Source organism: Macaca mulatta, chromosome 8, assembly GCF_049350105.2.
Source record: "Macaca mulatta isolate MMU2019108-1 chromosome 8, T2T-MMU8v2.0, whole genome shotgun sequence".
Taxonomy (NCBI): domain Eukaryota; kingdom Metazoa; phylum Chordata; class Mammalia; order Primates; family Cercopithecidae; genus Macaca; species Macaca mulatta.
The window spans coordinates 149,083,876-149,106,281 of NC_133413.1; the positions used below are offsets into that span (position 1 = coordinate 149,083,876).

At 43.5% G+C, this 22,406-nt stretch overlaps 1 protein-coding gene across 2 annotated transcripts in view; it reads right to left on the reverse strand.

Moving 5' to 3' along the window:
* The window catches only part of COL22A1 (collagen type XXII alpha 1 chain), a 327,910-nt gene that overhangs the window by 202,560 nt on the left and 102,944 nt on the right, over positions 1–22,406 (reverse strand). For both annotated transcript variants that reach the window (XM_028852945.2, XM_077942884.1), the window contains exons 11-12: positions 18,707–18,769; positions 12,718–12,756 (exon numbers count right to left, since the gene is read on the reverse strand). In XM_028852945.2, coding sequence (XP_028708778.2) covers positions 12,718–12,756; positions 18,707–18,769 — 102 coding nt within the window. The remainder of the gene's footprint in view (positions 1–12,717; positions 12,757–18,706; positions 18,770–22,406) is intronic.

A 22,406-nucleotide genomic window follows, 5' to 3' on the forward strand; every position in this document is an offset into this window, starting at 1 on the left:
TTTGGCTCTCTGTTTGTCTGTTACTGTTGTATAAGAATGCTTGTGATTTTTGCACATTGATTTTGTATCCTGAGACTTTGCTGAAGTTGCTTATCAGCTTAAGGAGATTTTGGGCTGAGACAATGGGATGTTCTAAATATACAATCACGTCATCTGCAAACAGGGACAATTTGACTTCTTCTTTTCCTAACTGAATACCTTTATTTCTTTCTCTTGCCTGATTGCCCTAGCCAGAACTTCCAACACTATGTTGAATAGGAGTGGTGAGAGAGGGCATCCCTGTCTTGTGCCAGTTTTCAAAGGGAATGCTTCCAGTTTTTGCCCATTCAGTGTGATATTGGCTGTGGGTTTGTCACAAATAGCTCTTATTATTTTGAGATATGTTCCATCAATACTGAATTTATTGAGAGTTTTTAGCATGAAGGGCTGTTGAATTTTGTCAAATGCCTTTTCTGCATCTATTGAGATTATCACGTGGTTTTTGTCTTTGGTTCTGTCTATATGCTGGATTATGTTTATTGATTTGCATATGTTGAACCAGCCTTGCATCCCAGGGATGAAGCCCACTTGATCATGGTGGATAAGCTTTTTGATGTGCTGCTGGATTTGGTTTGCCAGTATTTTATTGAGGATTTTTGCATCGATGTTCATCAGGGATATTGGTCTATTCTATTTTTTTGTTGTGTTTCTGCCAGGCTTTGGTATCAGGATGATGTTGGCCTCATAAAATGAGTTAGGGAGGATTTCCTCTTTTTCTATTCATTGGAATCGTTTCAGAAGGAATGGTACCAGCTTCTCCTTGTACCTCTGGTAGAATTCAGCTGTGAATCCGTCTGGCCCTGGACTTTTTTTGGTTGGTAGGCTATTAATTATTGCCTCAATTTCAGAGCCTGCTCTTGGTCTATTCAGGGATTCAACTTCTTCCTGGTTTAATCTTGGGAGGGTGTATGTGTCCAGGAATTTATCCATTTCTTCTAGGTTTTCTAGTTTATTTGCGTAGAGGTGTTTATAGTATTCTCTGGTGGTAGTTTGTATTTCTGTGGGGACAGTGGTGATATCCCCTTTATCATTTTTATTGCATCTATTTGATTCTTCTTTCTTTTCTTCTTTATTAGTCTTGCTAGCAGTCTATCAATTTTGTTGATCTTTTCAAAAAACCAGCTCCTGGATTCATTGATTTTTTGGAGGGTTTTTGTGTCTCTATCTCCTTCAGTTCTGATCTTAGTTATTTCTTGTCTTCTGCTAGCTTTTGAATGTGTTTGCTCTTGCTTCTCTAGCTCTTTTAATTGTGATGTTAGGAATGAAGGAAAAAATGTTAAGGGCAGCCAGAGAGAAAGGTCACGTTACCCACAAAGGGAAGCCCATCAGACTAACAGCAGATCTCTCAGTAGAAACTCTACAAGCCAGAAGAGAGTGGGGGCCAATATTCAACATTCTTAAAGAAAAGAATTTTAAACCCAGAATTTCATATCCAGCCAAAATAAGTTTCATACGTGAAGGAGAAATAAAATCCTTTACAGAAAAGCAAATGCTTAGAGATTTTGTCACCACCATGTCTGCCCCTACAAGAGATCCTGAAGGAAGCTCTAAACATGGAAAGGAACAACCAGTACCAGCCATTGCAAAAACATGCCAAAATATAAAGTCCATCGATGCTAGGAAGAAACTGCATCAACTAACGAGCAAAATAACCAGCTAATATCATAATGACAGGATCAAGTTCACACATAACAATATTAACCTTAAATGTAAGTGGACTAAATGGTCCAATTAAAAGACACAGACTGGCAAATTGGATAAAGAGTCAAGACCCATCAGTTTGCTGTATTCAGGAGACCCATCTCACATGCAGAGACATACATAGGCTCAAAATAAAGGGATGGAGGAAGATCTACCAAGCAAATGAAAAACAAAAAAAAAGCAGGGGTTGCAATCCTCTTCTCTGATAAAACAGACTTTAAACCGTCAAAGATCAACAGAGACAAAGAAGGCCATCACATAATGGTAAAGTGATCAATTCAACAGGAAGAGCTAACTATCCTAAATATATATGCACCCAATACAGGAGCACCCAGATTCATAAAGCAAGTCCTTAGAGACTTACAAAGAGACTTAGACTCCCACACAATAATAATGGGAGACTTCAACACCCCACTGTCAACATTAGACAGATCAACGAGACAGAAAGTTAACAAGGATATCCAGGAATTGAACTCAACTCTGCACCAAGCGGACCTAATAGACATCTACAGAACTCTCCACCCCAAATCAACAGATTATACATTCTTCTCAGCACCACATCACACTTATTCCAAAATTGACCACATAGTTGGAAGTAAAGCACTCCTCGGCAAATGTAAAAGAACAGAAATTATAACAAACTGTCTCTCAGACCACAGTGCAATCAAACTAGAACTCAGGACTAAGAAACTCGATCAAAACCGCTCAACTACATGGAAACTGAACAATCTGCTCCTGAATGACTACTGGGTATATAATGAAATAAAGGCAGAAATAAAGATATTCTTTGAAACCACTGATTCTTAACATTACAAAACGCCCTCATCATACCCTTGTGATAGACCTTCCAAAATCCCCCAGCTGGACTCACCATCAGCTGCCCATAGCAGCTTTGAAAAGAGAAAGTTAGGCCGGGTGCAGTGGCTCAGGCTTATAATCCCAGCACTTTGGGAGGCCATGGCGGGCAGATCATGAGGTCAGGAGCTCGAGACCAGCCTGGCCAACACAGTGAAACCCCATCTCTACTAAAAATTCAAATATTAGCTGGATGTGGTGGTGGGTGCCTGTAATCCCAGCTACTTGGGAGGCTGAGGCAGGAGAATCACTTGAACCCAGGAGGCAGGGGTTGCAGTGAACCAAGATCACACCACTGTACTCCAGCCTGAGTGACAGAGCTAGACACCATCTCAACAAAATAAAATAAAATAAAAAATAAAAAAATAAAAGAAAGAAAAGAGAAAGCTATAGCTCTGGGCTGCCTATTCATCTTCCACCAGGAAAGTCATTTAACTTCTATGAGCCTCTCATCATTTCAAAGGAGAGGTTTACACACTTTCAGATGAGAATTAAATGTGGAGATAATTTGCAGACTATGAAGTATTATTGAAATGTGAGCTCTTCCATTGTATCTCTTGATAACTAAGAACACTCATCCAAGTGCATGGGATGGGTCAGGGAGAGGAGTGGGAAAAGACTGGAGGTTGCCCCTAAATTGGTAAGGTCAGGCATAGAATGATCTTTAAAAGAATATGTAAAGCTAAGGATCCACAATAAAGCACAGAAGAAAAAAAGGAAAAGAAATGAAAGGGCAGGAAGGAAGCAAAGAAGAGAGAGAAAGAGAAGGAAAAAAGCCTAGACTGGGAGGAGAGGGTCTGATCTGCATGCGGCCTCTGTCTCATATCAGCAGAACAGAACAGACTCATTCCCCTCCTGTGTCTCAGCTCCTTCACCTGGAAAAGAGATGACACAATGAGGAGGAGTACCTCTGGCTCAACATGGCTGGTAAGAGGCCTTGAGAAAATATTCGGGAAATGCTTCATATACAGGGAAATTCAAAACAAGCATCAGATACTATTATTTTGGGTAAACTACCCAAGCCTCTATTTTCCACCTATAAAAAGAAAATCAACACTCAGGGTATAAGAGAATGACAATGGATGAGATTCACTGCGGAAGACAACCAAGGCTCAGAGAAGAGGGGCTTCCCTCTGTTTACAATGGTGTTGTGACTCAAAATCAGGGCTTGGCTCCAAGTCCAGACTCTGACCTCTCTTCCACCCCTGCCTCTCCCTCCACCGCATACAAACTCACTTCCTTCATGATCTCATTTGGAGGCATATGGGGGTGGGGGGCAACCATCTAGCAGGAAATTATCCATCTCCCCACACCTAGTTGTCAGCATCCAGAGCCCCAGGGATCATCCTGTTACCTCATCAAGAAACAGAGAAAAGAGAGAACAAATATTTCTGCTGCTCTTTTGGCTAATTAAATATCAGGCCCTATTTATAAATGTTAACAAAAAGACCGTTGCATTGCTAGAGGTGCTGTTACTAACATTCTTCATCCATTTGGTATGCCCTTTAGTGGGGTCTTAGGAATGTGCTGGGCAGTGGTTCTGAAAGCATAGTCATGGGCCAGCTGTATCAACCCCACCTGGGGTTGTGTTAGAAAGGCAACTTCTCGGGCCCCACTCCAGACATACTAAATCAGACATTCTGGGAGTGGGGTTCAGCCTGTTGGCTTAAAAAGTTCTCCAGGTTATTTGGATGTTGTCTCAAGTTTAAGAACCATTTGTCAGCACAGACAAAGGCAGGCTGTGAAGTCTGAAAACATGAACTCAAATCCTGGCTCATCCCCATGAAGAGGTAAAGTCACCTGTGCTTGGTCCCAGGTGAATTTTCATTTTATAGTGAATAGCCTGTAAAACAAGGACAGCAATATTTACCATGAAAGTTAAACTAAATAGCACATGCATGAATCCTAGCAGATAGCAAGTCCTTGTAAATACGAGGTACTATCATGATTCTTAGATGATCTATGAATTATTTTAGGTGAATTTGAAGAAAGAGAAGGTTCTTTATGTTGGCCTCCTAGAACATGCTTTCTAAGAACACTCTCTAGGTTTCCTGAGGTTTTAGGAGTTATAGAAGTCCTCCTCAGGGGGGAGACTGAAGAACTCTGACATTTTGCAGCTGCTGGTCACCTCTGGAAATAAGACCTCATTAATGCTGAGAGGGCAGAAGACGTCATTTGGTTTATACAAAAATGGTGGAACACTATGCTGGTGTAATGGTAATTATGCTTAACGTTTATGAGCACTTTTTACAAACATAAGTCATCTATTTTCATTAGCTCATTTAATCCTTGCAGAAACCCTCCAAGGCAAGTACTATTATAGTTGTTAATTTATGGATGAGGAAAGCAAGGGTTACAGGGCTAAGTAACTGACCCACTGTTACACAGCTGCTAAGTGACCCAGCCAAGGTCTAGATCCAGTCAGTCTGTGACCGGGGTCTGCACTCTGAGCTTCCCCTGCCCTCCCAGTTCAGGAGTCCAGCATTTACCCTTCCCATAAGTGCTCTCACCCTCTTGTACGAAGCCCTTGGTTTTGTGACTGGTCCATTAGACTTGGCAAGCACCTGAGTGTCAGATGGAGCTAGAGGAGAAATGCAGATTCCTATCCCAGCTCTGCCTGAGGCCCTGCAGTGCTGTGAACTTCAGAACTTCCCCAGTGTGTCCTTCAGCACCATGGACAGGACCTACAGCACCTCTATTTATTCTAACTCTGGGCATTTTGCCCCTAACCTACAAGGCTATTTGAGGGCACATAAGCAGCTAAACTAATTTCCCCTTAAACCCTTTAATTATTGTAAAAATAGAAGGCACTCAACCACAGTTATCCAACTCGATAACCATGAATAATGCACATTAATGCACAGGCTAAGAATAGGAGATGGGGGTGCTGATTAAGCCAGCCATGAACAAAGAGAAAAGGACCCAGAGCTAGAGGCAAATGGCGTAAATATATCTATATCTTAGAAGTTTCACAAATATAAAGACAAAAGTCTAATTTATATTTTCTGGTTCAGGGGTTCTATAATGCAGTCTTTATACAAAGCTGATTCCTATAAGATTTTTGAAGGTCAAGAATTCCCAGATATCAGTATCACATTGAAGGAGGGGCAGGGAACTGACACTGACCAATGCTGTGGTCAAAAGTGGGGGATCCCCACTCTTGTGTCTTGTATCAGACAGACACAGGTTTGGCCCTACTTACTAACCAGCTCTGTGACCTTGGCCATAGCCCAGCCTTCTTAAAGGGACTGTCAGAGGCTGAAGCTCATAAAACTGAATAGCCTGGAACATTAAGAGGTCAGTAAAAGACTGATGTCATGATTCTTCCCAGTACATGGCACTTCTTTTTCAAAGTCATTATACCATTCCACATAAAATCACCAGTGCTGGCCAATAAATTCTGCATGGCTGCTATTGCTAAAACATGCTCATCTTACGCCTCAGGGAGAACTTAAAAACATCAAAAGTGTGTGTGCCGTCCCTCATTATGCCAAATATTTCATCAGTGGCAGAAACCCCTTGTCTTTTGGGGCTACCATAAACTGGGTAGCTTGTAAACTACAGAAATTTGTTTCTCACTGTTCTAGAGGCTGGAAAAGTCCAAGATCAAGGTGCCATCAGATTTGGTGTCAGATGAGGGCCTGCTTTTTGGTTCACAGATGGCTGTCTTTTCACTGTAACCTCACATGGTGGCAAGGACAAATGGGCTCTCCGGGATCTCTTTTATAAGGGCCAATCCAGTCATTCCTAAGGGCTCCACCCTCATGACCCAATCACCTCCCAAGAACCCCACCTCCCAATACCATCACCTTGGTGGTTAGGATTTCAACATATGGATTTGGGGAGCACACACTTTCAGACCATGGTTCCCCTGATATGTAGAAGTGCCTTGTGGTTTCTGGAGAACTTTCTTGGTCACCACTCTGGGAGAGGGGCTCCAGGAAGAAAACCCACATGTCGTGGAGCTCCCTTTTCATTTCTCCTCCCACTCTGCAGTCCAATTCTACCTCCAAGCAATCTTCTTATAACTTCAGGTAAAGTCTGCCTTTGAAAGACACTGAAGAAAGAACCTGGTTCCGATCAGAAGGACCCATTATTTAACAGTGTGGACAGCACAAGGTGTGTCTGTCGTGTTGGGATAGGAGAAGACCTGACTTCTCTGTGACTGCAGACCCGACTGTTACCCAAAGGGCCCCAATCCAATGAGAAGCAGGACTGAGTAGGAACATACCTTCTCTCCAATGACTGTGCCCTATCAGCCATACAGTGGCCAGAGTGATTTTTTTTAGAACACCCTACATCCCTATTCTCCGATTTACTCTTAAAAGTTAATCACTCTTCAAAGCTTACACCCCCATTTGCTGTCCCTGCCTAGCCGCCCAGCACCATGCTGGGTCCTCAACTAGTACTTGCTATGATTTCAAACAAGCCAGAGCTCCTTATAAAGTATTTTGTCCTATATCCTTTGACAATGAAATCAGTCCCATGAATGTGTGCACATGTTTTTCCAAGCCTCAGTGCCCTTTTCCGTGAAATGGGCATAACGATGCCTTTCACCTACAATCTACGGGAGGGACAAATAGGACAATGCCCATAGAAATGCCTGGCTTGATGCTGGGCACTTTGATGGTGACTGGATTAGAAACACCCCTAAGGTTCCAGCAGGCAAAGGGGGATGCTGGGCGTGCAAAGAGGAGGAATCAATGACAGGGAGGCAGAGATATCCTGAGCATGACCACAGAAAGATAAACCCAGAATCAGCAGGAGACAAACACTGGGGAAGGATCCCGCAGGCCCCGTCATGTCCGGTAGGATGTGCACACCAAGCACACTGGACTCCATCTGCCAAGCAACACAGAACAGCATAACTCCAGTGGCAGTTTAAGGTCAAATGCAAACTTATGAGCACTTGCATGTTTCAAACGGGACAGTGTATGTAAACCAAATAAAGACATCTGGAACAGAGGAATTCCAGGCACCTTGACCTTTCTCCCATTTGGTAATTAGCATCTTATTTGTTTAGCAAACCACCCCACAAAGACCCTCCCATGACGTGACTTCGGAACTCTCAGGTGGATTTCCTGCACACATGGCATCCTCTTCAGAATGTGGAGCCAAGGCTCTGAGAAGGCTGCATCCCAGAAAGCTGGAAGAACCTGGACTACTTGCCTGGTTCAGAGACTCACCTTTCACCACGTTCATCCCCTGTCAGGTTTATGGTGCCAGCAAAATGGAAGAAAACCATAAAAGACAATGAACTGATGTTTCTGTGACCCAAAGTTCTATCTACTGCTGAGTCGACGAACCCAATACAATTTAGCTGAGTTTCTTATATTTGCTTGCTGATTTTTTTTTCTGGGGCACCATACTGTGAAATCTGAGCAGAAAATCCATATGAAGTTTTATTTATTGCCATATGGATTTCTGTGAAAAAGCTTAAGAAATGACTTTTTGGTGGTGCTTGTTTCTCCCTCTACCAAATGCTGAGTCCCTAGTTGCTGATCCAAGCATGGCTTTGTGGGATACTTTGCCCCCATTTCATTCCTGGTGGGTGTCAGGGCCCCTGACTATCTGTAAGATGTGGTCCAGGTTCCATCAGGTCCATCCTGTCCACTCCAGGAAAGATGGGTTTCTTCAGGACCCAACACTGTCCCACCTCCAGGTCATTGTCTAGGCAAATCCCTGCCTGAAAGGCCATTCCCATCAACATCCCAACCCAACTTGACCTGCAATATTAATAATAGCTACTGTTCATAAAGAAAGCTAAGACCACTGGCAGGAAATGCATTGTCTCGCAGCTCTAAGACACTGGAGATCTGCCTCAGGTGAGCCTGCTCTCTACGCAGCAACTGATCCGTTTCAGGGCCAAGCTTCTCAGGATCACCTTCATCTTCTTTAAACTGGCTTTCATGGTACCAACATGGCTATGGGAATTTCAAGGCTCTCATGCTTACATCCTTGGGCCCAGGGAGAAAATAGCATCTGTCCTGGTCCTTGTAAGTGAAAGTACTGAGTCCGTTCTAATGGGACTAACCTGGAGAACGTGCCTGAACTGATCCTCATGCTTGGAGAAGACTCAGACCTGATTCTTGCTCAGTCTTTCTGAAGTTGCTTCATTTACCAGGTCCCTTGCTATCTCTTCCCGTGGATAAACTTGCCAACTCCTCACATCAGCTAATGAGAGTGTGCTGTTGTTGTTACTGTTATATTCCGTGTATGGGCCAAGGTCACTCACTTTCTCTAAGCCTCAGTTTCCTTAGCTGCCAAAGAACAGTGATTCAATCAGCTCTACAACTTCCCTTCATTTTAGTAACAATCAGTGATTGTGTTTCCTGGGCATATACTAAGTGCGTGACCTTGTGCAGGTCACTTGACCTCAGTGCCATGTTCTCCTCATCCTTGAAATGGGCACAGCGTTGCCTTCCCTGAAATATTGTCTTAATGATGGGACAGTAAGTATGAAATATCCTTAGCAGGATGCCTGGTACATGCAGAAGCCAATGTACATCGCCGCAGCGGTTAATTACAATTCCAAATATATATAAAAACACACAGCCAGAATAAGAGTATTACCATCCCTGGACCCATCGAGCTCTGGTCTACCCAATACCCCCAAACTCAATCCAACCTGTGTGGCAATTACTTTGGAGACAACAGTCAGCTAAGAAGCCAGTTGATTAAGCCTAGTCTCAATGCATGAGTCACGAGTAGCCTTCTACCCTCTCTAGACGCTATCAATCCCCTCAGCCCACTCTGGTCTCCTCATTTCTGGAGGAGAAGCAGAGACTTCGAGTTACAGAAAAGAGCCCTAGGGGGCAAAGGCTGGGGGTGGGCTGATTCCCTAATCTCAGAGCTGCTGCCTGAAAGCGACTTTATGCATCATCTCATCCCACCTCCTCCATTGTACAGAGGAGGAAGCAGAGTCCCAGAGAGGGAAGTGACTCACTCCAAATCACACAGCTAATATGTGGTGGAATCTAGACTCAGACTTCGCTAAAAATATCAACTGCAGGAAAATGTCAACTGAGGACAGATCCAGAAGTGCCAGCGTCCATTCAGCTGCCTGTCTCTCCTGCCAACATTGAAGATGTGAGGAGGTCTCCATGGCCACAACTATGCCCTCACAGCATCAGACCCTTGAATGTGATGCTGCAGGTAGGACTCCTGTCACCAGAAGGTGCCTTCAGGTGTGAGGAGAACAGGCATCCAAGGCTGCCCACTGTGAGTTCACCCCAGAGCCAATGAGGCAGAGATGCCCAACAGTCCACAGGGAGGAAGGAGGCTGCCAGTCCCTGCCTGGTGACAGGAACACATGTGAAGGACACATTCGTTGAGAGGAAAGGCTGGTCCCAGAGGAACATGGGAAGGAGGCCACAGAGCTGCATGGTATTGCCTGGCAGGTACCACCCAGATCGAGTGTTCTGACCTCCAGACCCCGGCAGCCCTGGATCCTGATTTGGAGGCACACCTGGGCACCCTGTGCTCAACCTCTGCCCACTGGAACCGAGCATGCAAGTAACAATGAAAGTAGCTGCTGGGCTGGGCACGGTGACTCACGCTTGTAATCCCAACACTTTGGGAGGCCGAGACAGGCGGATCACCTGAAGTCAAGAGCTTGAGACCATCCTGGTCAACATGGTGAAACCCCGTCTTTACTAAAAATACAAAAATTAGCTGAGCATGGTGGCACACGTCTGTAGTCCCAGCTACTCAGGAGGCTGAGGCAGGACAATCGCTTGAACCCAGGAGGTGGACATTGCAGTGAGCCAAGACAGTGCCACTGCACTCCAGCCTGGTGACAGAGTGAGACTCCGTCTCAAAAAAAAAAAAAAAAAAAAAAAAAAATTAGAGAAAGAAAGTAGCTGCTGAACATTGTTGATGGGAATGCAGATGGTATCACCACTGTGGAAAACAGTATGGTGGCTCCTCAAAAGAAAGATTAAAAATAGAACTACTGTATGATCTAGCAATTCTGCTTCTGACTATTTATTCAGAAGAGTTGGAATCAGGATCTCACAGAGATACCCACAGCAGCATAATTCATGATAGCCACGATATGGAAACAACTTAGATGTCCATCAGTGGATGGATGGATAAAGAACACATGGTATACTGAATTGCTAGATCTTACAGTAGCTCTATTTTTAATACCCAACAGAATGCCATTCAGCCTTTAAAAAGAAGGAAATTCTGTCATTTTTAACAACATGAATGAATCTGGAGGACATTATACTAACTGAAATAAGCCAGATGCAGGAAGACAAATACTACATAATTCCACATATGAAGTACCTAAAATAGTCGAATTCCTAGAATTAAAGAGTAGAATAGTAGCTTCCAGGGGTTGGGGGAGAGGAAATGGGGAGATGCCAATTAATGGGCAAAAAATCTCAAGCAAAACGAATGCATTCTAGGGATCTGCTGCACCACACCGAGCCTATGGTCAATAGTACTGTACTGCACACTTAAAAGTTTGTTAGGAGGGTAGATCTCATATTGTGTCCTTACCAAAATTAAATGAAACTAATTTAAAAAAAAAAAAACAACTTAAACCAAGAAAGTAGCTACTGAATTTGAGCATCTAGGTTCCAGGTGCTGTGCTTTTAAATCACAGAGAAGTCATGAAAAGTGGTGGGAGAATTTTAGGTCGGGAGATGGAGGCTCAAAACTGATGGCAGAGCCAGAGAGTGGCAGAATGGAGACATGAACTACATCTTCCTGGTTGTACCACTTAAGTTATGCTATGTGTTGTGCTACATCCAAACTGCTTTTCATTCTTGTGAGGTAGTCATTTTACACGTGTGCCTATGCTTTTAACGGAGGAGCTCATTGTGAAATAAAGAATGACATAAAGAAATATGAGGGAGAAAATAAATGTCCTCATAACTTTTTCGCCCACAGACAACCAGTGGTTAATAATAGGGATTTGTCTCCTTCGTTAATTTCTCTGTCCCCCCCCCTTTCAGTCACACACACACACACACACACGCATGCACACACAGCTGGTGTCATATTGTATATACATTTTGCAACGTGCTTAAAAATGAACAGAGTATTGACTGCATTTTCTAGGTCATTAGTTCTTCTCCTAAATGTCATTTTGCATCATCAAATAACTTGCATTATTGAGGTGTATAATAATGCATTTTGCCCACTACACAGCATTGTGTCATTTCTAGTCTCATTTATAAAGTACACATGGATATGTACTTGTGCATATCCTTGATTTATCTCCTTAGAGCAGAACTAGATGTGTAAGAGTGCCTACAGGGAGAGAATGAGCTGGCCACATGAAAGCTGTTTCCTGTTTCTACTGTAACTTAATGGAGTGTTACATGTGTTACATAACCAGCCCTATGCAAGGGACTAACGTGACCCCCTCTGAGCAATGAATGACCTCTCCGGATCCAACAACACTACATTTTGAGTCCACAAGTGCCTGGACTCCAGTGAAAGTATCAACATGCATTTGCACTGTAAAGTCTTGTGGCTGCCTCTCCAGGAAGATGACAATTTTTTTTGGTTTCTTTTTTCCTTTTGTTTTTTAAATAGCTGGTATGAGTAGAAAATAGCATTTTTAGTGGCTCTCTGCTTTTTATTTATCCTTATAGGCTAATCTCTTAAGAAGAATTTCTTCTTTAGGAGGAATCCCGTATTTCCCAGGATCAGTCAAGCCTGTGCATGTTTTACCGCAGGTAAAAGAAGGTGCAACATGCATAGCTGCGGAGAACATCTTTATTTTTCCCACGAATTCTTCTGATGTCCTTTATTTTACCTAGCAGAACCTGCCCCCAGATTTCCACTTCTCAGGTATAGTTCAAACATCAACATTTTCAACAGAATATGCCCGGAATTCCCCAAGATATATGTGTCCTACTCAATTTTCCAACCACTATTTTACCATTTTCTGTCTCCACCTTCTCTCTTTCTGCTGAGTACAGTACATGCTTCAACCACCCAAGTCATGGAGGACACACATTGAGGCCAGTTACACAGCCCAGGACACTTCTTTTCCCCCACTCTAATTCTTTCCAGGCAACATAATAGCAGCACGCAGCTCCCCCAAACCCAAGTCCTCTGTCCCATTCCCTTGAAGGAGTGTGATAAAAGGAAGATTCTTACCTTTTCACCCTTTTCCCCTCGGCCAAAAGGTCCTATGCCCTAGAAAAATGAAAGAAGAAGGCAAAGATTCACTACAGAGCATCTCCATGGCATGACATTGCAAATGGCAGCATCAACCTGAGATTTGAAAGGATTAGATATTTTCTCATCAGCTCTGCCTAGTAGCCACTAAAAGAAATGATGACTATTGTTAACTGAGTGTGCATTCTCATGAGTATCATCTCACTTAATGTTTCCAATAACTCAATGTTATAGTTACTCTTCATTTCCATAACGGTTTCACTGAAATATAATTTGCATACCATATAATTTACCTACTTAAAATGTACAGTTCAATGATTTTTAGTATATTTATAAAGTTGTACAACAAAATCCCCACAAGCAACTTTAGAATATTTTTATCACTTCAGAAACAACCCATATCTATTAGCAATGACTCCACACTTCCTCTACTCCAGGTCTAGGGAAATATTAATCTATTTTCTGTTTCTATAGATTTGTCTACTCTGTACATTTTTTATATAAATGGAATCATATAATATGTGGCCTTTTATGATTGGCTTCTTTCACTCAGCAAAGTCTTTCCAAGGTTAATCCATGTCGGACCATGTATAAGTACTTCGTTTTATTGCAAAATGATATGACATTGTATGGATATGACATACATTTTGTTTACCTATTCTTCAGGTGATAGACATTTGGGTTTTCTACTTTTGGCTATTGTAAATAATGCTGCTATAAACATTTTTGTGAAAGTTTTTGTGTAAACATATGTTTGCATTTTTGAGGGGTGTATTCCTAAAAGTAGAATTGAATTGCTGGGTCATATGATAACTCTGTCTCTAACCTAAGGGCTGCAAGACTGTTTTCCAAAGCAACTGCACCAAGTTATGCAAGCAATCCATGAAGATTCCAATTTCTCCACATTCCTAGTTGTTCTACCCATTATTGAAAAGGAGGTATTGAAGTCTTTAATTATTTTTAATTAGTTTTTCATTCCGCCTTTAAATTCTGTCAGTTTTTGCTTCATGTATTCTGGGGCTTTGTTAGGTGCATATATGTTTATAATGGCTATATTTTTGAGAATTAATTTTTTATCATTATGAAATGTCTCTGTTTATTGATTTTTTTGTTTTAAAGTCTATTTTGTCTAATACTGCACAGTCACCCCAGCTTTCTATGTTTTTTATTTTCAAGATGTATATTTTCCATCCTTTTATTTTTAACCTATTGAAATCTATTTGTATCTTTGAATACAAAAGATACAACCTATTTGTATCTTTGAATCTAAAGTATGTCTTCTATAGACGGGATATAGTTTGATCTTGTTATTATAACCTGTCTTAACATTTCTGCTTTTTAGTTGGTTCATGCAGTATATTCACATATATTATTATATAATTAGATTTATATATGCCATATTAGTTTTTGTTTTCTACAGGTCTCCTGTCCCACTTTTGTTCCTTTATTGCTCCTTTACTGATCTTTTTTGGAACTGAGTACTTTTTAGGGTAACATTTATACTACTTTCATGATATTTTAACTATATATTTTGGAGTTATTTTCTTAGAGGGTGCTCTAGAGTTTATCTTATGCGTAACTTAATAGGGTCTACTGTAGATTTATAAAAACTTACTTCCAGTTAGACATAGAAACATACTCCTTCTTAGCTCTATGCCTTCTTCCCCCTTTTTCATGCTATTGCTATGCATATTACATGCGTGTTTGTTAACACCAACCATACATGGTTATAATGTATTATTATACATAGCTTGCCATCCCTCTGCCTTCTAGCCTCAACCATTTCTGATGACTCAGTTGTTAATCTTATTGGAGTTTCCTTGTAAATGATGAGTCATTTGTTTCTCTTGCTACTTTCAATTTTTTTTTTGGTTTTTGGAATTTTTACTATGATGTTTGTAAGTGTAGCTCTTTGTGTTTATCTTAATTGGGGTTCACTGAGCATCTTGAATATGTAGACTACTGCTTTTCATAAAATCTGAGATGCCTTCCGCCATTATTTGTTTGAATACTTTTCTGCTCCTTTCTCTCCTCTTCTACTTTAATTCCCAGTAGGTGCAGATTTGTGCACTTTATGAACGCCTACATTTCTCCAATACTCTGTCCATTTTTCTTCATTATTTTTTCTCTCCGTTCTTCAGATTACATCATCTCTACTGATCTATCTTTAAGAATTCTGATCTTTCTTTTGAGCCTCTCTAGTTTTTAAATTTCATTTATTATAATTTTAAACTCCAGAACTTACATTTAGTTCTTTATAATTTCTAACTCGTTATTGATATTCTGTATTTGATGAAATATTGTCATTATGCCTTCTTTTGCTTACATCAGAATAATTTCCTTTAGTTCTTTGATCATAATTATAATGATTGCTTGGAAGGCTTTGTCTGTTAAATCCGATATTTGTGTCCTCTCTCAGGCAGTTTCTGTTGTCTGCTGCCTTTTTGGGTGTATGTGTCACATTTTTCTGTTTCTTAGCATGTCTCATAATTTTTGTTGAAAATTGGACATTTTAGAAAATATAGCAGTCCTGGATACAGACACTTCCCCTACAAAAATTGTTTTTGTTGTTTTCTTGTTTATTTGCTCACTGACGTGGCTCGATTATTTTAATTAAGTCTATTCCCTTTCCCCAGTGTTACAACTCTGGGGCCAATTTTCAGAGGACATGGCCTTGGACCTGTACACAGTCACCCCAGGATGACAATCGTTTTAACAAGGCTCATTTTGAACGTTTCTTTTCTTGATTCCTCTGTCAAACTGTCTGCCTCTGCTGACATTCAATCTAGCTCTTAGGTTCCATTACTTTCCAACTGATTCCTTTACTATTTTCTACAATGCTATATAGACTTTCATTGCTCCATAGTCTGATCAAACTGAATCAGGTCCCCTTTGCATGGGTAGCTGTTGTGGGCAGTCATTGAGGTTTTTTGCTCATGCCAGGAGCAGTCTTCTTTGTGGTGTTTTCTCCCTGGTTCTTTCTGATAAGCTAGCTATGGTGAAGTTATGCTTTACTATAGAGTATCACACTCCTCTTAATTTCTTATCACCAACATCTCCTTTGTTTCTAGAGAACCCTTACACTTATACTTCCCCACATTCTGTTTCAAAGTCCATGCCTTTGGGGAGAGCTTCAGAGTTCTTTGTTCTTAAGGATTGTATCTTGGGCTAAATATCTGCATCCCTGCTCTAGAACTGGGAGCTGGGACCATGGCCCTCTTCTCTTGGAATGGTGCCCTGGCTGGGAAGGTGCAGTAGTGTCTGCTTTTTTCAACTTGCATCCTTCACTGGGGAGCCTCCACCTTATGACTGAGCTTGGAAAGGGCTGATCAGAATCCCAACATTCTTGGCTTGTCATGCCTGAGGTTGCACCTCCACCCTGTGAATGGGGGTTGGGTAGAGGAAGCGAGCCCTATCCCTTGGCTGCATCCGCCAAGAATTTAGACTCTGGAACTCCAGATGCAGAAGGTGAAAAGTGTTGGAATTTCACCAGGTATTATCTTTTTGGAGGGAGTAGATTCACAGAGTTCCTCTTATTGCCATTTCAGAAGCAGAACCCTTACAGATATTATTTTTATATATGTTTCACAAATGTGAAAAGTGAAGCTCAGAAAGTTCTAGCAAATTCTTCAGTTCTTGAAGCTAGTAGGTTGTGGAACCAAAATTTGAATGTAGGCTGCTGATGCTGGTGCTGCTTCCTCAATCACAGGCTATTTGGCCTCAATAGAGCTGCTGATGACATCAGGCAGGCAATCATGATCATAATTATGCCATGGAACACTGCCCGGAGTTCAGGGCTCCGGAGTACATCCATGTTTGTTCTCTGGCTGATTCTGGTGGTTTCTCTGAATTCAGAATGTCCTCCCAATCTCCCTTCCTTTGAACCCAGCTACAAGTGACAGCACATGTGCTAGAGTGGGTCTTGTCCCAGACATGGAGGAGAAAGAAATGGGCCGGGCATTTCCTACACCTACTGCCTGACAAGTGAGTTCCTAAAAAACCACATGTGTATGAGTTACCACCCTTCTCTGAGCTTGTTTGCTCATCTGTGAGGTAGGCATTTCACCAGGCCTCACCTCACTAAGCTGATGTGAGAGTTAGGTGAGCCTCAAGCCTGTGAAGCATGTAAGGCAGAGCCAGCAGTGCAGTAAGGGCTGGTAAATGTGACCAGCTCTCCTTATTTACATGTCTTTTTGCACACAACAGGTGCTTCCTACCTACACAAAGGAGGTAGATATGCATGTGTAAGTGAAGGTGAAGCACAGCCAAGTGAGCACAAGACCTAGATTAAAGCAGATGCAGGTGCAAATTCTGTCTCTGCTACATCCAGCCTCTGTGACTGAGGGCAAGTCATCCAAGCCTGAGAAACCAGTGTCATCCCCATTAGAGATGTCATGAGACTATGTCAAAAGCTGTTGCATGGAGCAAATGTTAGACTCCACATGACACACATGCCAAGAAGGGTAGATGGCATCACTACAGCATGAGAGGGCGACAGTGTGGGGTGCTGAGGGAATTGCATTTGCCAGGCTAATTCTTCTAGGGAAGAGGCTTGTCTTATTTCCTGGGTTTCCTCCTGAGCACTGAGAACATAGAAGGAACTAATTATAATCACATACACCAAAAAAGACAACGGTCATTCACTGATCACCCACTATGGGCCAGGCATTTTGTAAACCAACTAGTTATACTCCTCATTTTGCTAATGTGTAAATGAGGCTTTACCCCAGCACTTTGAGAGGCCGAGGCAGGGGGATTACCTGAGGTCAGGAGTTCGAGACCAGCCTGGCCAACATGGTGAAACCTCGTCTCTACTAAAAATATAAAAATTAGCTGGCGTGGTAGCACACACCTGTAATCCCAGCTACTTGGGAGACTGAGGCAGGAGAATCGCTTGAACCTGGGAGGCGGAGGTTGCAGTGAGCAAAGATCATGCCACTGTACTCTAGCCTGGGCAACAAGAGCAAGACTTCGTCTCCAAAAAAAAAAAAGAAAGAAACCTGCCCAAGGTCACACAGCTAATAAAGGCTGCAGTGAAGGACAATGACCAAGGCTCATTTGACACCAAACTTGTGCTATTGATGCTACATGATTCCATGCAGGAGGGCAGGGGTTAGTGCTTCCACCAGGACAGCGACTGACTGCACTCACTACTGTTCTAAACCATTTACATGCATTAATTTATTTAATCTTCATAATGCTACTGAATAGGTTGTTTTATTATCCCCATTGTACAGATGAGAAAACTAAGGATAGAAAGGTTAAGTATCTCGGTGAAGCCAGAATCCACTTCTCAGCCATTCAGCTCCTGAGGGCCACCCTGAACTGTGACTTCTTCGTCTCTGCAATTCTTTCCTGGCCATCATTAATTGTGTTCCCTCATCAGCTGAAAGATTCATGAATATAATTCATGCTAGTCCAGGTGTTGGAAATGCTGTGACTATAAATTACAGTCAGGACACCTGGGAGTCCTCTAACGCTGGGATGGAGGAGGTGCTGTGGGAACACAGAGCTGGGGTTTGGAGCAATGTCCTGGAGAATTAGACATAGTTGAGTAGGAATGATGAGAACTCATGAGCCAAGCAGGAAGGTGTGGTGAAGGGAAAACAGGGGTGGGGAGAAGGAAGCATTATTCTTGGCACAGGAAAGAGCCTGTGTAATGGCCAGAGTCAGGAAGGGTACAACAAAATGACAAATTAGAGGGTTAGTAACTGTGATGATTCAAAGCAGAGAATTCTGGTTATGGGGTGGCAAGAGACAAGGCTAGAGAGTCCGCCAAGGCCACATCCAGCAGGCCTCCATGCCCATGGAGAGAAGCTAGGGCTTCATCCCGAGGGTGGTGTGGGGGTAGTGCCTGGTCCCTGCCAGGTATTCAGCCCACACTTGCTGATTTGCATGATCGGAGGGCCCTGGGTCCCCCACACCAGCCCTGAGGTTCAGCCATGCAGAAGGGCAGCCATCTACTCACCACATCACCTTTCTCTCCCTTAGGTCCAGGAGCGCCAACCGGCCCAGTGGCTCCTGTGTCTCCCTGAGGGGTTGAGACCAGAGACAAGCATCAGATTAGGTTCACTGACAGGGCTCTTGCACAGACAGGACCCTCATGGCCAACCTTGCTCCAGTTCCCTAGAAGCAGCTGATTTCATCTTTGCCATTTCTGCAGTGAGGCCATGTGTCCCACCCCTGGAGAGGAGGAAGCATCTAAGTCATCCCCCAACATCACAATTGCAGGAACCAGGGACTTCTTGAGGAAAGCAACCGCATCAAAGCATTGCACATTCATCCTTGGGAATGGCCTACCACTGATCCCACCACCAGGGCCTCAGAAGGCAAAGTGGAAGCTCCAGGTGTGAACAGCAGCTCTGCCACTTCACATGAGCACATCTTTATGGTCTTTGGGCCTCAGGCTTCTCTTCTATAAACAGGCACATCCTCACGCAGGCACACAAGATTAAGAGCATAAAGGTGCTTTGAAAACTTTCAAGTGTCAACCAGCGTCCCCTGGGCATTCCATTTGTATAACAAGTCCATCCCTGTGCACCTGGGGCCCTCATACCTGTCCAAGAGGAGAAAGAGAGCAGGTAGAGGAAAAAATTGTGTCTGCAAAGGAGGAAAAACTCATCACAAGCCAAGTGTTGAACCGGAGCCCAAATCTCCTGCCATCTCATGAACCAATCCAAGATAGGTGTAGGCACAGGAAACAGAGCCTTCAGTTCTACTCTTTTGTCTTTTTTATTGGTCTGGAACTTTATCTCTCTTGTTCCCATCTCATCTTTTATATTCTAAGAACACATGGCTACTTTGCTTATGCTGTTCCCTTTGGCTATGATGCCCTTTCCTGCCTCCTTTGTCCTGGGCAGTTCTTGTCTATTCTATTGGACCCAGCTGGTCAGGGCCATCAGCGGAAAGGTGTCCTGAAGTCCTACCAGGTAGCAATGGGGACTCTTCTCTCAGCACCTCAGCTCCTGGGGCCCTTGATCCTGACTCTCTTCATACTATCCCACTCCTCTCTTTCCTGCCTCCCTTCCCCCTGGCCTGTGAGTCCTGGGGACCAGGCTCTCAGTCAGTCACTTTTATATTCCCACATCACGACTGGGCCTTGCACCCAGCATACTCAGCTTATGCATGTGGACAGAGCCCGAGCTCTCTGTAGGGACACGGAACCACCAGGAACCCCAGCCTTTGACTTAGGGTCCTAACCATGGTTTGGGACAATGTGATGGATGACACTATAGGACCACAATTGCAAGTGAGCTCTGCGGGAGCTGGGCACATCTCCAGGTGGCTGTATCAGTTTCCCTTTTCAGTGCTCCTCTGCTCCCATCGTTTCTGCTCTCCTTGTGGGGCCTGGGGCCTGCTCTGCTCAAGCACAGCAGAGGCAGCCATTACCAAACAGCCCTTGTTTCATACAAATGTCTTCTACTGAGGGGCCTATGAAACCCCAGGTAGCTTTGGTCTTCCCTCCTGTCACAGCCGAGAATCTGAGGTCACTTCTCAGAGGAGCTCAATGATGCAGAAACCCCTGCCATCCTCCTAACAGTGACCAGCTGGCACCTGGGCCGCTCTGAGCTGCTCTCCGTCAGCACAAAGAGAGGACTCGCCAGGGGAGAGGAGCTCAGCGGGCAGCAGGGGTGTGTGTGATGGTGTGTGTGATGAGAGGTGTGTGTGTGGTGGGTGTGTGTGGTAAGGTGCATGTGTGTGATGGTATGTGTGTGTGATGGTGTGTGTATGTGTGATGGGGTGTGTGTGATGTGGGGTGTGTGTGTGCATATGTCTGTGTGTGTATGTGATGGTGTGTGTGTATATGTGGTGTGTGTGGTGGGTGTGTGTGATGGTGTGTGTGTGTGATGAGAGGTGTGTGTGTGGTGGGTGTGTGTGGTAAGGTGCATGTGTGTGATGGTATGTGTGTGTGATGGTGTGTGTATGTGTGATGGGGTGTGTGTGATGTGGGGTGTGTGTGTGCATATGTCTGTGTGTGTATGTGATGGTGTGTGTGTATATGTGGTGTGTGTGGTGGGTGTGTGTGATGGTGTGTGTGTGTGAGCGTGTGTGTGATGGTATGTGTGATGGTGTGTGACAGTGTGTGTGGTGGTGTGAGATGGTGTGTGGTGTGTGTGTGTGATGGTGTGTGTAATGATGTGGGATGGCATGTCATGGTATGTGTGATGGTGTGTAACAGTGTGTGTGTGGTGGTGTGAGATGGTGTGTGGTGTGTGTGTGTGATGGTGTGTGTAATGATGTGGGATGGCATGTGATGGTATGTGTGATGGTGTGTGACAGTGTGTGTGTGGTGGTGTGGGAAGGTGTGTGGTGTGTGTGTGATGGTGTGTGTGTAATGATGTGGGATGGCATGTGATGGTATGTGTGATGATGTGTGTGTATATGTATGATGGTGTGTGTGGTGGTATGTGTGATGGTGTGTTATGGTATGTGTGTCTATGTGTGATGGTGTATGTGTTTTTGTAATGGTGTGTGATGGTGTGTGATGGTGTGTGTGTGATGGTGTAGGTGATGATGTGTGTGTATATGTGATAGGGTGTGTGTGTGTGTGAGAGATGGTGTGTGTGTATATGTGTGATGGTGTGTGTGATGGTGTGTGTTTTTGATGGTGTGTGTGTATATGTGTGACGGTGTGTGTGTGAGATGGTGTGTTTGATGGTGTGTGTGTGATGGTGTGTTTGTGAGATGGTGTATTTGATGGTGTGTGTGATGGTGTGTATGTGTGATGGTGTGTGTTTGTGAGATGGTGTGTTTGATGGTGTGTGTGATGGTGATTGTGTGTGATAGTGTATTATGGTGTGTGTGATGGTGTGTGTGATGGTGTAGGTGACAGTGTGTGATGGTGTATGTGTGATGGTGTGTGTCTGTATGTGTGATAGTGTGTGAGATGGTGTGTTTGATGGGTGTGTGTGGTGTGTGACTGTGTGTGTGATGGTATATTATGCAGTGTATGTGTGATAGTGTGATTGTGTGTGATGGTGTGTATGTGATGGTGTAGGTAATGGTGTATGATGGTGTGTGTGTGATGGTGTAGGTAATGGTGTGTGATGGTGTGTGTGTGATGGTGTAGGTAATGGTGTGTGATGGTGTGTATGTGATGGTGTAGGTAATGGTGTGTGATAGTGTGTGTGTGATGTGTGTCTGGTGTAGGTAATAGTGTGTGATGGTGTGTGTGATGGTGTAGGTAATGGTGTGTGGTGGTGTGTGTGTGATGGTGTAGGTAATGGTGTGTGATGGTGTGTGTGATGGTGTGTGTGTGGTGTAGGTAATAGTGTGTGATGGTATATGTGTGATGATATCTGTGTGATGGTGTGTGTGTGTGATGGTGTAGGTAATGGTGTGTGGTGGTGTGTAATTGTGTGTGATGGTGTAGGTAATGGTGTGTGATGGTAGAGGTAATGGTGTGTGGTGGTGTGTGTGTGATGGTGTAGGTAATGGTGTGTGATGGTAGAGGTAATGGTGTGTGGTGGTGTGTGTGTGATGGTGTAGGTAATGGTGTGTGGTGTGTCTGTGATAGTGTGTGTGTGTGATGGTCTGTGTGTGTGATGGTGTAAGTAACGGTGTGTGATGGTATGTCTGTACGTGTGGTGTGTGTGTGTGATGGTGTGTGTGTATATGTGTGTGGTGTGCTTGATGCGTGTGTGTGTGTGTGTGATGGTTTGTGTGTG